At 41.5% G+C, this 16165-nt stretch overlaps 1 protein-coding gene across 1 annotated transcript in view; it reads right to left on the bottom strand.

The window, feature by feature from the left end:
• Nucleotides 1–16165, bottom strand: part of rspo4 (R-spondin 4) — an 83431-nt gene that overhangs the window by 55237 nt on the left and 12029 nt on the right. The window contains exons 2-3 of the mRNA XM_061728362.1: nucleotides 1695–1883; nucleotides 486–623 (exon numbers count right to left, since the gene is read on the bottom strand). Coding sequence (XP_061584346.1) covers nucleotides 486–623; nucleotides 1695–1883 — 327 coding nt within the window. The remainder of the gene's footprint in view (nucleotides 1–485; nucleotides 624–1694; nucleotides 1884–16165) is intronic.

Here is a 16165-nt window from a genome sequence, read left to right on the forward strand (position 1 = left end):
GGCGCTAACGCAGCTCAAACAGCAGGTGTATCCGCCCCTTTAATCTGATTGGTTTACGAGTAAATCAACCCCCCCCCCGTTTCTGAATCGTTCTGTGCATTTGTGTGAATTATGAGACTGTTCTAGCTCCATATTTCTAGCCCTGATTTAAAGGAGCTGACTTGTTTTTTTGTTCATTTTGGCCATTTCCAAAATAAGAATTCAAATACAAAATAAATGAAAGACAAGAAAAGAAAGCGACAAATAAACATGAAGTTGATGCTAATATTGCATTAGACCAAATTATATAAACAAAACAAGACCGTAAAGATGCCATTGCAATAATCCGACCTACTGAAAATGAATGCATGAATACGTTTTTCCATGTCTTGTTTGGACAGAAACCCTAGCAATGTTTTTCAGGTGGTAATAGGCAGATTTAGTGATAAACCTTAGATGGCTGTTGAATATGGCTGTTTTATGTTGTTTATTTTGTGATAACTTACCGAGGCAGTCGGTCTGGTGGGCGAAGGTTCCTGCCGGGCAGCTGCTCAGACACCGACCCTTGTACAGCTTGAATCCGGGTTTACACCTGGTGCAGAAGTCCCGGCTGAAACACTGCTCGCAGTCCGGTGAGCGGCACTCTGAACGGGGGAAAACACACACATCACTAGTCATGCTTTCTTTCAGCTTCAGCTCTAGTTTTAGGTCGACGATGCTGATTTTCACCTTCAGAGAATCTGGATACAAAACTCTGATATCGTTTGCTTTTGTGAAGGACATTATTTGAAAGTGAGGCACGAATCTCCGCGACCTGAACAACTGGTTTTTACTCATTTTATTAGGGCCCGAGCACTGACAGTGTGATCTGTAGTATTATTCTTCTGACGAAATGAGGGCCTTTTTTCCCCCTTTTTTCCCCCTAAACAATACGGTTTGACGTACATGCACGAAAATCGCTACACACCTGTATCATGTCACAACTTAAAGAAAAGTCTCTTGGAGCCATGGCCCAAACCCAACAGGAAGTCGGCCATTTTGAATTAATCGTGTCATTTTGGCGAAATTTATGCCATTTCTTCAGCTGCTTCAGAGCCCGAACCGTAACGTGCACCCAGGTGTGTTATACATCAAAATGTGCGTCTCCATCTTGCGACTACGCACATTACTTTTCTCTTTCAGTGTTAGCGTGGCGACCCTAGACGCCAAAAAGCGCGCCCCCCTTCATCTGATTGGTCCATCTTTGATAGTCCCCCAATAGTCACCAAATTTTGCGTGCAAACCAGGCCTGGCGATAAATTTGATATTTCATGGTTTGCATTAATGGGCGTGGCCTAACGGCTCAACAGCGCCCCCTAGAAAACTTTTCTCTGCCATAACTTTTGAATGGTTTGACATAGAGAGTCGTGGGTGGTGTCATGGGACTCGGTTTTGAGTACTTAACCTTCATTGGCCTGAATTAGCCACGCCCCTTCTTCTGATTGGTCGATATGTGATACTTCCAATTTTCTGCAATAACCTTTGAATGGTTTGACATAAAGACTTGTGAATTAATTTAATGACACATTTAATTAATTAATGACACATTTAATTAATGAATGATATATTTAATTCCCATTTTAATTAATTAATGATGTATTAATTTATTCAATTTTGGCACTAAAAATCCTCCCTAGACGGTGAACCAGAAGACATTACAGGAAAAAGCCACGTACTCATGCAGCGGTTGATGTCGCGGCCCCGCTGGCCGTAGTGGCCGGCCGGACAGGCGTGGAGACACGTGCCGTGGTGAGACATCCCCTCCCTCTGCAGGAACAGGAAGAGTCGCTCGGGGCAACGCACGCAGCCGTTGTCACGGGAACACTCCAGACAAGTCCGGCAGTCGCCTGGCGTCTCCCTGTGAGCTGCAGAGACAACGGGGGGGGATGGAGGACAGAAGTGGACTTAGTGGAGGAGATATTAAAGTAAAGACTAACGGGGGGGGGGGGGGGGCAGTAGATAAAGAGAGAAGGGAAAGAGACGCCGTAAAAACCCCTCGAGATGCCGGCGGTAATTTCTCGACTCCATGAAAATCCGTGACTGAGCTCCTTGAGATGCAGTTGGTCATGTGACCACGGCGGATCACCTTCAGATTCCCACACAAGAGCAACGAGTCTCAACGAGTAGAGGGACCCGGTTTCTGCAAAAAAACTGAATGGGACACTAAGGGCGCGTTTCCACGGAGCAAAAACGGTGGTGTTTTCATGCGTTTTGGCCGTTTGTTTACACGAAAACGAAGCTCAAAGTCTCAAAAAACCATCATTCCTGAAAACTCCGGCCAAAGTGGAGATTTTTAAAACTCCGTCTTCACGTTTGCTTGTAAACGGAGAGAAACGGACATTTAGGCTTCAGAACGTCACATTATGAGACAGAAACGTCACCAGCGTCATGAGTGCGACCTGTGTTTACAATTAGTTTGGCCACCGTCAATATTTTCTTGTATTTTACCTGTTTTATATTCTAAAGTCACACTTAAAAGTAACTCCACTTCTCTGTGACTCCAAACCAAAGACTCTGGTTCATCTTGGAAGTAACTGGAAGTTACTCGTGTCATTTGTTGATGTTTTTTTCCAGGATTCTGATTGGCTAGCATGACTTTATCTTCTCGTTACACTGCCCCCTGTAGGTTTGGCTGCTCATAGCACCTTAACAGATATTTATGTGGGTTCGTGTAAATTATGGTATTTTTCAAAACATAGAAGGGGAAATATCAGTTTGTGTAGATACCCAGCTATGTGGAAACGTGGCCTGAATGGGACAGTAAAGCCTGAATTCTGGTTCTGTGTTAAACCTACACCGTAGGGTAGGCGGCTACGTGGGAGTCTCTCCTTGCCTACGCCGTAGCCTGACCTGCTCCTCCCAAAAAATGGAACTACGACCCAACGCAGACCAAGAGGGCTGTGATTGGTTTGCTTGGTAGCAACACATTTCCGGTTCCGGTTCGTGAAGCAGTCGTGAACTTTCAGTGCCAACGGCGTCACGGCAACGGCGTAGGCTCTGCGTTGGTTTAACGTGGAACCTAATTGTTGCAAATTAGCCCCGCCCCTTCTTCTGATTGGTCCATATTTGATAGTTCCTATTTTCTGCAATAACTTTTGAATGGTTTGACATAAAGAGTCATGGTGGTCATCGGACTTAGTTTTGAGTCCTTGACTTTTATTGGTGAAAATTGCACGAGCGAGGGCCCGTTCATCACTGCTTGCAGCTTTAATTGTTATTATTATTATTGCACGGTGATTGATTTCTCTGAGACTCTATGAGTGATGACAGTTCATCAGAGCAACAGCTTGGGGGAAGAAATAGTAACAAGATAACCTTGTTTGAATTGTAAAATGGGTTTGAAATACAATCTTTGACTAAAACTAGACTAAAATGGACAATTCTGACTAAAATAAGACTAAAATGCTCAGACTTTTAGTCGACTGAAACGTGACACGACCAAAAGGAGAATGAACTTGACTAAAACTAATAAAAACTAAAATGATAGCTTGACCCAATGACTATTGAAATTGAAACCGGCTGCCAAAAACAACACTAGTGACGACTGCAGCAGGTCTGGACGGAACATCTGGCCGACTGAATCCTCATTTCGGATGTTGTTTTGGTAGTAAAACCTGTTTTTTAAGGCAGGTAAAGTCCCCTCGGAGTGATTAGTCCACTCTGAACAAGGTCGGCAGAACAAAAACCCATGAATTTTAATGATTTAATCACAGCAGACCACCTGCACTCATTTCTAATAAAAACAGAGTCTGCCGACCCCCCGCAGCGGCAGGTACGACCCGACTCTCACACCTGGAAACTAAATTACTGACTCAAGTGATTAAAATATCCCCCCAACAAGTCCTTTATGAACCGCAACAACTAGAGAGATTAATGAATGAATGAATGAATGAATGAATGAATGAATGAATGAATGAATGAATGAATGAATGAAAAGCCCTGTACAAGTTATTTTACAAAACAAAATTAAAAAAGTAAAATAAACATTGCTTTTGTCTAAAAGGTGTGGGCTGAAGCCGAAGCTTCTACCCTTTTTATCTTGTGATCAACTTAAATCTGAAACATTAACATTAATCCGTGGAAACAAACAATGCATAAAGAAGACAAAAAATAAATAAGACAAAATATAAAATTTACGTTTCACATTCTAGCATGTTTTTGATAATATACTTTATATTTATAATGTTTTATATTTATTTACAATATTTTATTCTTTAAACATTTTCTTGAACTTGTAGGTAGAACTGCACATTTTTAGGTCGTTGTCACAACTATTCCCTATTTCTCTAGCCTTAATTGATGTACATCTCTTTTTAGGGCCCGAGCACTGACAGTGTGAAGGCCGTATTGTATCTGTAGGAATTCTTCTTCTTCTTCTTCTTCTTCTTATTTTCCTTCCGACGAAACGAGGGCCTTTTTTCCCCCTAAACGTGCAAAAGTCACCAAATTTTGCACCAATCCAGGCTTGGTGAAAAATGTGATATTTCATGGTTTGCATTAATGGGCGTGGCCTAACGGCTCAACAGCGCCCCCTAGAAAACTTTGTTCCTCAAGCCCCACAATACGGTTTGACATACATGCACGAAAATCGGTACACACCTGTATCATGTCACAACTTAAAGAAAAGTCTCTTGGCGCCATGGCCCAAACCCAACAGGAAGTCGTCCATTTTGAACATTTTGAATTAATCGCGTAATTTTGGCACAATTTATGCCATTTCTTCGTCCGTTAATGCGGCCTGAACCGTAACGTGCACCCAGGTGTGTTATACATCAAAATATACGTCTCCATCCTGCGACGACGCACATTACTTTTCTCTTTCAAAAGCGTTACCGTGGCGACGATAGACGCCAAAAAGCGCGCTCCCCTTCATCTGATTGGTCTATATTTGATAGATCCTACTTTCTGCCATAACTTTTCAATGATTTGACATAAAGAGTCATGGGTGGTGTCATCAGACTTCGTTTTGAGTCCTTGACCTTTATTGGTGGAAATTGCACGCGTGAGGGCCCGTTCATCGCTGCTTGCAGCTTTAATTTTATTTGACCCACTACACTTCCCCACTGGACGATATGCAAATATTATCCCTATATTTATTCAAACAAGGCTGTTATAAACACAAAACTGTAATTAAATACAGACAATCATGCAGATGCACCAAAACATTAAATCAGATGCAAAATACAAATAGTTTACAAAACTGTACATTAACAAGAGGAAGAACTGCTGATACCAGATTCTGTCACCTTGGTGAGTAACGGATTCTCAGTTATCCGAGTCTGAGACCTGGAGACCCGAGACCGAGACAAGACCAGGACCAAAACAGAGTGGTCTCGAGACCTAAAAGTCTACTTCAGATAAATTCATCCTGCCACGCAGCTTTACCTGACGGGCTGTCGTGCCACTAAATAGTTGTTTTTTTGGCACTTTGGGGGCTCAACAGCGCCCCCTAGAAAACGTTGTGCCTCAAGCCCCACAATACGGTTTGACGTACATGCACAGAAATCGGTACACACCTGTATCATGTCGCAACTTAAAGAAATGTCTCTTGGCGCCATGGCCAAAACCAAACAGGAAGTCAGCCATTTTGAATTAATTGTGTAATTTTGGCGAAATTTATGCCATTTCTTCAGCTGCTTCTTCGCCCGAACCGTAACGTGCACCCAGGTGTGTTATACATCAAAATGTGCGTCTCCATCCTGCGACGACGTGCATTACTTTTCTCAGTCAAAAGCGTTACCGTGGCGACGCTAGACGCCAAAAAAAAAAAAGCGCACCCACCCTTCATCTGATTGGTCCATATTTGATTATTCCTACTTTCTGCCATAACTTTTGAATGGTTTGACATAAAGACTCGTGGGTGGTGTCATCGGACTCAGTTTTGACTCCTTCACCTTAATTGGTGCAAATTAGCCCCGCCCCTTCTTGTGATTGGTCGATATCTCATAGTTCCTATTTTCTGCCATAACTTGAATGGTTTGACATAGAGAGTCGTGGGTGGTTTCATCCACTAAATGTCCAGCCCTGAAGAATCTACATCAAGTCATACAAGCTTCCACTGCAGCCTGAACGTGCACAAGGGTGGAGGACCGTTCATCGCTGCTTGCAGCTTTAATTAATATTTGTTCTTGCTGTCGTCGTCTCAAACATGAGTTTCCCCCTCAGGTCATAGTGGGTTTCTTTTATTTGGAACAATTCCGGAAGTTAAGTTCCTGAAATAAGGCTGAACGAGCAGACGTTTCACACGGGAGGGATGAGGACGACGGACAAGGTGGGAAGGAAAGATGGATTCAATCTGCAGAGGAGGGGGGAAGTGTGCGTGAGTGTGAGCAATTCAAGTATGAACCTACTGCCTGTAAAGAGCAAGACGTCTGCGCTTGGAAAACTTCACACTCGTACGCCGCAGCGAAGGACCGGAGCGCTAATGAGACCTTTCAGACGCTTTGAAGTCACTCTTTATTTATTTGTTCAGCTCAGTTCAGTTCAGTTCATATTTATTTCCAACAGTACAACATTTACAACATAAGTGACCTGCGTGCAACAGAAAATTAAGCAAATACCTTTAACAGTAAACGTGCAGGTTCAATATTCAAATTAATTCATTAACACTCGAAAGGGAGTGGGAAGAAGAAAACGTATTTAATCCCACCCCTGTTTCTCATCAATAACTACTGGATATCCTGACTGTTCCAAAGTCTCACACCTACGACGGAGTATTAGGGCCAAACTTAGACAAAAAAAAAAAGGAAATTACGAAAATAAAGTCATAATGTTGCGAGAATAAAGTCGTAATAGAATAAAGTCGTAATATTACGAGGATAAAGTCGTAACATTACGAGAATAAAGTCGTAATTTATGAGAATAAACTCATAACATTACGAGAATAAAGTAATATGATAATAAAGTCGTAATTTATGAGAATAAAGTCGTCATATTACGAGAATAAAGTCGTCATATTACGAGAATAAAGTCGTAATTTATGAGAATAAAGTCGTCATATTACGAGAATAAAGTCGTCATATTACGAGAATAAAGTCGTAATTTGAGAATAAAGTCGTCATATTACGAGAATAAAGTCGTCATATTACGAGAATAAAGTCGTAATTTATGAGAATAAAGTCGTAATATTACAAGAATAAAGTGTTAATTTAAGAGAACTCTAACAGGAAGAGTGTGTTAAAATGTTGAATATTGAGCATCTTGTGAATTTATATTTATATATTTATAATATATTTAATATTACGATTTTATTCTCGTAATATTACGACTTTATTCTCATATTATTATGACTTTATTTTCTTCTTTTCCTTCTTTTTTTTTCTTAGTTTGGCCCTAATACTCCGTCGTACACACCACATACAGACACACAAAAACTTTTACGAGTGGTTCGAACTTTAGGTATTTTAAAATCACTATATCCTCTCAAATTATGAGTTCTCTCCCTAGTTGTGAAAAAAATCTTGTATGTTACTTGGTAGTAATTTGTTGAATGCTTTAAATAAGATTATTGATGTATAATATTTTACAAGATCATGGATTTTTAATAATTTTGACAGAATTAACAAAATATGAGTGTGTTCTAGAAATCCAACCATGTGAATAATTGGCACTGCTCTTTTCTGTAATGCAACTAATGGATTATTTGTGCATTGGTAACTGTTTCCCAGAAACTTCAACACAATACGTAAAGTATGGGAGAACCAAGGAGCAGTACAAAGTACGGAGTGCATTTTCATCAAGTAGTGGTTTCACTTTATTTATAATTGAAAGGCTTTTAAAGATTTTTGTTTTTATGTGTCTGATGTGGGCTTTCCATGATTTGTTTTTACCATTTTTATCCATTTTTGTGAGTCGTGACATAATCCAGGCCTCAACCGGACGTTAATCTGAGTCTTTCAGGATCTTAAAAATCCTGAAAAGCATCGGGGGGTCGAGGTTGTAAATTGTGGTCCAGTTCGACACATTTAACGAGAGTTTAATAGTTAAATGAAGCACTATTACTTCTGTTATACTCAAAGACTCAAGGCCAGTAGTGCTGTGGACGGAATCGTGATTAAAGATTATGAGCGTCTGCAGATATTCCAGGCTTGAGAACTCTTTTTCTGCAGGAAAATTTGCATTAAATATTTATTTTGCCGCCCTAAAATAACTTGCTCTTTCAGTTTTCCTGCTCTTTCCATCACACATGATGAGGCAGGATTCAGGAAATCCTCATTTACTTTGATTTCATGATATTTTAAAACAAATAAATGACTCGAAGCTGCAATAAAGTGGTAAATGGATGGTAAAATTGAATGGATTACTAAAGGATAACAATCAAAAAGCTATGTTGAGCATTTATGTCTTTACATTTCCACTTATGTACATAAGTAAAACCTAATCTTATACTAACTCATACTAATTTAGGGAGTTAAAGAGTTTACTTTACACTGGAAAATGTGGTGGCGTTGGGCCGCTGCTGATGTGGGGCCGTGTTTTAGGGATCGTGCCAGGAGAAACTAATTTAACACAGCTGCAGTAGATCTCTAATTAGTTTCTCCCTCTATTTACGCAGTGGCCTGCTGGGAACCGGAGAGTACAAAGACTTCCTGCTGCTGGTCCTGCTGCCATTGTGGATGCAGAAATACCAACCTTCCCCTTCACGTCTCCTGGTTAAAAACTACCCAGAATTAAAACTGGAAGTTTGACCAAGTTAACACGGGTGACTTCAGTCGGGCTGCTTACTAACGCTTCTATTTCTGAACTTAAAAGTAATCAGAGACATAAGAAAGGAATTATTATAAGTATCATAACAGAGCTGACATTTGCTGACAGTCGGGGAGAAATTCGTCATCGAGAAAGCAGGAAAAATGTAACTTTAGCTTCATTGAATTAGGTTGTAAGGCGGAAAAATAAACATTAGTTGATGCTCATTTTAAAATGAGGTGAATGTTGTTAGTCGTCACATGACTAGTTTGTATTATTACTAGTGCTGTCAGGCGATTAAAAAAATTATTGTAATTAATTACAGGATTTATAATTAATTAATCTAATACATTTTACGCATTTTATGCTCATATCTACGGTGGCCGAGACCCGCCATTGCTGAAAATTAAAGTAACACTGCAAATAAAAACAAACGCCGCAAATAAAAAAGCCACAAGTGAATTACCGGGGACTATTTTTGCTGATGCACCGGTGTTTTTTACGTGAGAGGAGAAGAAGAAGACAAAGAGGACGTAAGTGAAAAGGAAGAAATAAGAAGAGCGAGGAATAAGAAGAACAACGAACGAGAAAGTAAGTGAAAAGGTTAGTGTTCAACGTCGCTACGTGTAATTTTTAATGTGCAACACCGGTGCATCGGAAAAAATAGTCCCCGGTAATTCACTTCCGTTGTGGCTTGTTTATTTGCGTCGTTTTTTTATTCTATTTGCAGCGGGGTTTCTTTATATTTTCAGCGTTTCTTTTATTTGCAGCAGCGTTTCTTTTTGTTTTGCATTGTTTATTTAAAGGAGCTTGAGGCTCCTTTTAAGAAATGAGACTCTCTAGCGCCACCCTTCATAAAATCCTGCCTCAATCCGGCCTCAAGCTCCTTTAATTTGCAGCAGCGTTTCTTTTTGTTTGCAGCGTTACTTTTATTTTCAGCAATGTCGGGTCTCAGCCACCGTATAAAAGCAATCAGAGACATAAGAAAGGAATTATTATATGTATAATAACAGAGCTGACATTTGCTGACAGTCGGGGAGAAATTAATCATCGAGAAAGCGGGAAAAGATTTAACTTTAGCTTCATTGAAGTAAGTTGTAAGGCGGAAAAATAAACACTAGTTGATGCTCATTTTAAAATGTGGTGAATGTTGTTAGTTGTCACATGACTAGTTTGTATTCTTACTAGTGCTGCCAGGCAATTAAAAAAATGAATGTAATTAATTACAGGATTTATAATTAATTAATCCAATAAATCGCATTTTAATCTCATATCTGCTAAAGGTCCCCAAATAAAGAATTTGAATTCTAGGACATTACAAAATTGCAGTGCATGACTAATCAATGGAATACACTTAGAAGAGAAGATTTGAAATCCACATTTTTATTGGTGAAGTGTGTTTCATAAAGAAAAAAGAAAAAGGTCAAACCAATTAGTCCAGGTGCATTATTCAAAAATGCAATGCAAATACAGTTAAATAAATAAAATTCAGAAATAAAATAAGGCTGAGTCTCAAATAGGCTCTTAAGCAGATCTCAATTGAAAATTAAAACTAAATCGAAGTACTAGTAGCTGTAACGTTTACAGTGGAACTTGTCCGACATGTTTAGCGTTTAAATGATAATTCAGGCTGGAGCAATAACACAGATTTAAAGTAGGGATGGGCGATATGGCATTTTTTTCCATGCAACTTTAACAAACAGCACAATATTTTACAAGTTACATACCAAACTCTTACTTGGAAAAGAAGCTCGTAGCTTCAGCCGTCAGGTAGATAAAGTGAAACCAGAATACAATTTTTCTGGAATAGATGAAGAAACCGTTTAAAGGAGCATTGTGGGAAGTTGAGTTCATACTCCACACGAGGAAACACACGGTCCCTCCTCATCACCTCCGCGGTTAACGGGTAAAATATACTTGAAATCTAAGAATCAAAACACAGAATCTGTGACAGAAACCAAATCAATTAAAGCTGCAAGCAGCGATGAACGGGTCCTCCACCCTTGTGCACGTTCAGGCTGCAGTGGAAGCTTGTATGACTTGATGTAGATTCTTCAGACCTGGACATTTAGCGGATGAAACCACCCACCACTCTCTATATCAAACCATTCAAAAGTTATGTCAGAAAGTAGGAACTATCACATATCGACCAATCAGAAGAAGGGGCGGGGCTAATTCATGCCAATAAAGGTCAAATAGTAAAAACCGAGTCCGATTACACCACGAGTCTTTATCACAACCCGTTCAAAAGTTGTGGGAGAAAGTAGGAACCATCAAATATGGACCAATCAGTTGAAGGGGGGTCGCGCTTTTTGGCGTCTAGCGTCGCCACGGTAACGCTTTTGACTGAGAAAAGTAATGTGCATTGTCGCAGGATAGAGACGCACATTTTGATGTATAACACACCTGGGTGCACGTTACGGTTCGGTCCGCATCAACGGCCGAAGGAATGGCATAAATTGCGCCAAAATTACACAATTAATTCAAAATGGCTGACTTCCTGTTGGGTTTCGGCCATGACGCCAGGGGACTTTTCTTTAAGTTGTGACATGATACAGGTGTGTACCGATTTTCGTGCATGTACGTCAAACCGTATTGTGGGGCTTGAGGCGCAAAGTTTTCTAGGGGGCGCTGTTGAGCCATTTTGCCACGCCCATTAATGCAAACCATTAAATATCACATTTATCTCCAGGCCTGGCTTGGTGCAAAATTTGGTGACTTTTGGGGCACGTTTAGGGGGAAAAAAGGCCCTCCTTTTGTCGGAAGGAAAATAATAACAATTCCTACAGATACATTAGGGCCCTCGCACTGTCAGTGCTCGGGCCCTAATCATTTCTCTCAATAATGCTCTGAAAAGACTGGTGGGCGATCAATACGTGATCCTTGTGACATGATTGGACTCATTTCTTCCCCCCCCACTTGCTGTTTCTACGTGATTCTGGTAACCTCCAGTCTTGATCGTTGCTATTTTAGGCAAACTTTTTGTTTTAGGTTAGCGCCAAACTTAATTTGAAATAACTATCCATCAGGCGTCCAAACCAAACGGTGAGGCTGTTTTTTCTGAGGATTGTTTTGGTTTCTGCAGAAACTATAAACCATAAACCCGCCAACCTGGAACGAACACACAGAGGACGTGGCCACGCCCACTTCTGTGTGTGTGTGTGTGTGTGTGTGTGTGTGTGTGTGTGTGTGTGTGTGTGTGTGTGTGTGTGTGTGTGTGTGTGTGTGTGTGACACAGGTATAAACACACACTTCCATTCATTTCATTTGGACCTTGATTGAAGCCACCAGTACTAAAAAAGGGATATTTATCTTCTCTTTATTTGAAGGAATAGCTTTTTGCTTTCTTTTTACCAAAATGGCATTTTAACATCGATAATCAACGAGGCTGGGATTAACTCTCCCCTCTCTTCTGCCCCACTTTAGCGCTAGATGTTATTCTTTCGTTATTCAGAGCGACGGAAAACGAGTCAAATGGACTAATGAATCTAATGGTTGTTGTCGTTTTCTCAAGCAACATTTAAAGGACCGGCGTCCTCGACCACTCAACCCAAATCTTCCACATCAGGAAGTTTCTGCAGCACAACCAGCTGCAGCAGACGCTGGACGAACAGACACGATCATGTTGGGATTCCTGTCTGAGGAGGAGACAACCTGTCTTTTAGAAATGTGTCCACGGAGGTGCTACGTGGACCAAGTCCTATTGAATGTTCTTAGATACAAAACAACACATACCAACATACAAAACCCATAAAAACAGCCCTACCACCCCCCACCCCACCACCAGTCCAATCACAAGTACACACAAACTGTGTCCTTATCCAGTTAGAGTATAGTTCAGGTCTGATATCAGCTTTGTCCATAATGAAATTGTGCCTTGTTGTGCGTTGTTAATCCTTGCTGACGACAGTTCCAAATATGCAAGAAACTCTGAAGCCAATGAGTTATGGAGATGTCATAAGGAGGCTTCCAACGTTGGACTATGATCTTTTTGGCTGCTGTCAGTCCTGCCAGCCAAATTTTGCGTGATTTTCCCGTTAGAGAGAGTTTGGATTCGTCATTCAAAAGATGTACAAAGGGATACATTGGCAGTTGTATTCCCACTAAGTCACTTAAAGTTCCTATGACTTCCCCCAGAATTCCAAAATCCCGGGGCACTCCCACACACTTGTTGTTGCTGCAACTTTCACGCAAACGCAGCGACGTAACTGACGTTAGCAGAGACGTAACTGACGTTAGCAGAGACGTAACTGATGTTAGCAGAGACGTAACTGACGTTTACAGAGACATAACTGACGTTAGCAGAGACGTAACTGACGTTAGCAGAGACGTAACTGACGTTTGCAGAGACGTAACTGACGTTAGCAGAGACGTAACTGACGTTTGCAGAGACGTAACTGACGTTAGCAGAGACGTAACTGATGTTTACAGAGACGTAACTGACGTTTGTAGAGACGTAACAGACGTTTGCAGAGACGTAACTGACGTTTGCAGAGACGTAACTGACGTTTGCAGAGACGTAACTGACGTTAGCAGAGACGTAACTGACGTAACTGATGTTTACAGAGATGTAACTGATGTTTACAGAGACGTAACTGACGTTTGTAGAGACGTAACGGACGTTTGCAGAGACGTAACTGACGTTTGCAGAGACGTAACTGATGTTTACAGAGACGTAACTGACGTTTACAGAGACGTAACTGACGTTAGCAGAGACGTAACTGACGTTTGCAGAGACGTAACTGACATTAGCAGAGACGTAACTGACGTAACTGACGTTTACAGAGACGTAACTGACGTTTGCAGAGACGTAACTGACGTTTGCAGAGACGTAACTGACGTTAGCAGAGACGTAACTGACGTTAGCAGAGACGTAACTGACGTTAGCAGAGACGTAACTGACGTTAGCAGAGACGTAACTGACGTTTGCTGAGACGTAACTGACGTATGCAGAGACGTAATGACGTGGCTCCCCTTAGCAATCTGAGCTGTGGAAAAACAAACCGGTTCTCAGCTGGTTCCTAGTTGAACGAGTTGTGAACCAGAACCAGCACTGAAACCGGTTTGGTGGAAAAGGGGTATAAGCTGGTGTTGGACATTTCTACATCTTCTTTTCTTGAGATGTTATTCGCATCACTGTTTCAGATTCTTCGCATTCAAGGATTTCTGTGATGCCGTCATTTCTGATGGCAGATATTTCATATTTTCATCCATTCATCCAGAGCCAATCTGTAGCCACGCGGGACGGGCTTGGACCCCCTCCCCCCCTAGCTCTTTCTGCTCTTCTTCATCCTGTCACGATGATGTTCGAACATCTAAAAAATGTGTCCAACATCACGGCGTGAGGTCGGGTTTTCGTCACTTCTCCTTGACACGTCCAACAACTTGTTTTGGGAGAACATCTGAGGAGGAAAGGCCCCCCCCCTTTCCTCCGTCCTTGTTTTCATCAATCGTAGTTGCACGTCTGCTCGTGTCGACCGCTGACAATGGCAGTCAAACCGGGGGCCAGCTCCGCGCTGACTGTGATGTCATCGTCTCTCCGAGCCTCATGCAGCAGCGGGACTTTACCGTCTCCAGTCACAGCTGCTTATATTTCCTCGCTTATGTCAGACATGATTTCCATGATAAACTCTTCTGCTTGTCTGGATTTTGCAAAACCTAAACATCCAAAGAAAACCTGTAGAAGGATTAAAACCTTCATTAGGTGGTTTTTTGAGGTGGTTTTTCCTGTCAATACTTGGGCTGGGTATCAAATGTCAAGAATCAATTCGATTACGATTCTTAAGATTCAGAATCGATTATCAAGATTTGATTCGATTCGATTCCAATATTGATTTGGGTTACTGTTATTAAAACTGTTTTTTCAGCTGTTGCATGAATTATATGACTGTAGTAAATTTTATTACTTGCGTATAAAGCCAAAAACGGCTTAGCTCCGCATTATTTGCAAGACCTGATAGGGCCTTATGTTCCTGGCAGAGCTCTCAGAGTTTTTCTTGACACTGTTTGGCTTAAGGCTTTTCTCCCACTATGGGAGTTTTTACCTGCCATTGTTTATGTAATAATTGCTCGGGGGTTTATGTTCATGTTCTGGGTCTCTGGAAAGCGTCTGGAGACGACATTTGTTATATTAGACACTATATAAATAAAATTGAATCGAATTGAATAGCTCTGCAACATATTAATACTAGTATTATATTGAGACTCAACAGCAAGTATTGGCAGCTAATGATGCTGTAAGGACCAATCAGCTCCCAGAATACTTTGCAGAAACATTGTGGGTTAGAATTATCAAACAGATCCAGCGCAGCAAACAGAGATAGGGCTGCATGAAATCGTCTTCATTTTTCCGAATTAATCACCAGCCGCTGCCTCGGTCTCCTGTTGACTGTTTCCATCCATCTTATTCAAAGTCGACGTCTTCCTCTCCCGTTTGAAGGGATTTCTCCCAGGACCAGATTGTGGGAGTTAGAATCTGACGGGTTTGGGTTTCTGAGGTTTTCAGTAGCTCAAAGAACTGGCTCCGGGCCAGAAGAACCGGTTCCAAGGTAGATCCGACTCTTCGCTGGACGAGAGGAAAGAAAAGGTCGGTCTTGTGACCAGACTGCCTTTGTCTGCGGTTTACTATTTTCACCGCAGCCGGCACGATAATCTGTCCAAGAGTAAAGATGTTTCCATCAATCTTCCTCATAGTCGACGTCTTCTTCTCCCGCTTGAAGGGAATTCTCCCAGGACCAGATTCTAGGAGAGTTACTCTCATGAAGAATGATTTTGAGGTTTTGTGTTTCTGAGGTTTTCATCAGTTCAAGCCGCCGCTCGCTGCTGGACGTCTGTGGACTCGTGCCAGACACTCCCTTTCTTTCAGGGATTTGTTCATTTTTTGGATGAAAACAAAAAAGAAACAGGTGGCGAGGGGTTGGTCCGGTTCTTTTACACGGGATAAGAAATCTCTGAACTACCAGAAGTAGAGGAGCAACCCGGTTTTACAGGCGCCATATGTGCTTTTCATAAATGTGATGGAGTTGGGTTTGGTTGAACAATTATCCAGTTTAGTGCACAAGTGTAATGGAAACACCTTTTATTTGTCTCCAGCATCACTGGATGTGGCGTAGTTGGTCACGTGACCAAACGGTGTGAACGTTTAAATAATCAGCCGCTGCCTTCGTCACCTGTTGACTATTTTCACCGCAGCCGGCACGATAATCTGTCCAAGAGTAGAGATGTTTCCATCCATCATCCTCAAAGTCGACGTCTTCTTCTCTTGTTTGAAGGGAAGTCTCGCAGGACGGTTTTGGTTTTGTGTTTCTGAGGTTTTCATCAGCTCAAGCCGCCGCTCGCTGCTGGACGTCTGTGGACTCGTGCCAGACAGGTTCCTTTCTTTCATGGATTCGTTCAGTTTTTGGATGAAAACAAAAAAGAAACAGGTGGTGAGGGGTTGGTCCGGTTCTTCTACACGGGATAA

This window comes from Cololabis saira, chromosome 8 (assembly GCF_033807715.1).
Source record: "Cololabis saira isolate AMF1-May2022 chromosome 8, fColSai1.1, whole genome shotgun sequence".
Classification (NCBI taxonomy): domain Eukaryota; kingdom Metazoa; phylum Chordata; class Actinopteri; order Beloniformes; family Belonidae; genus Cololabis; species Cololabis saira.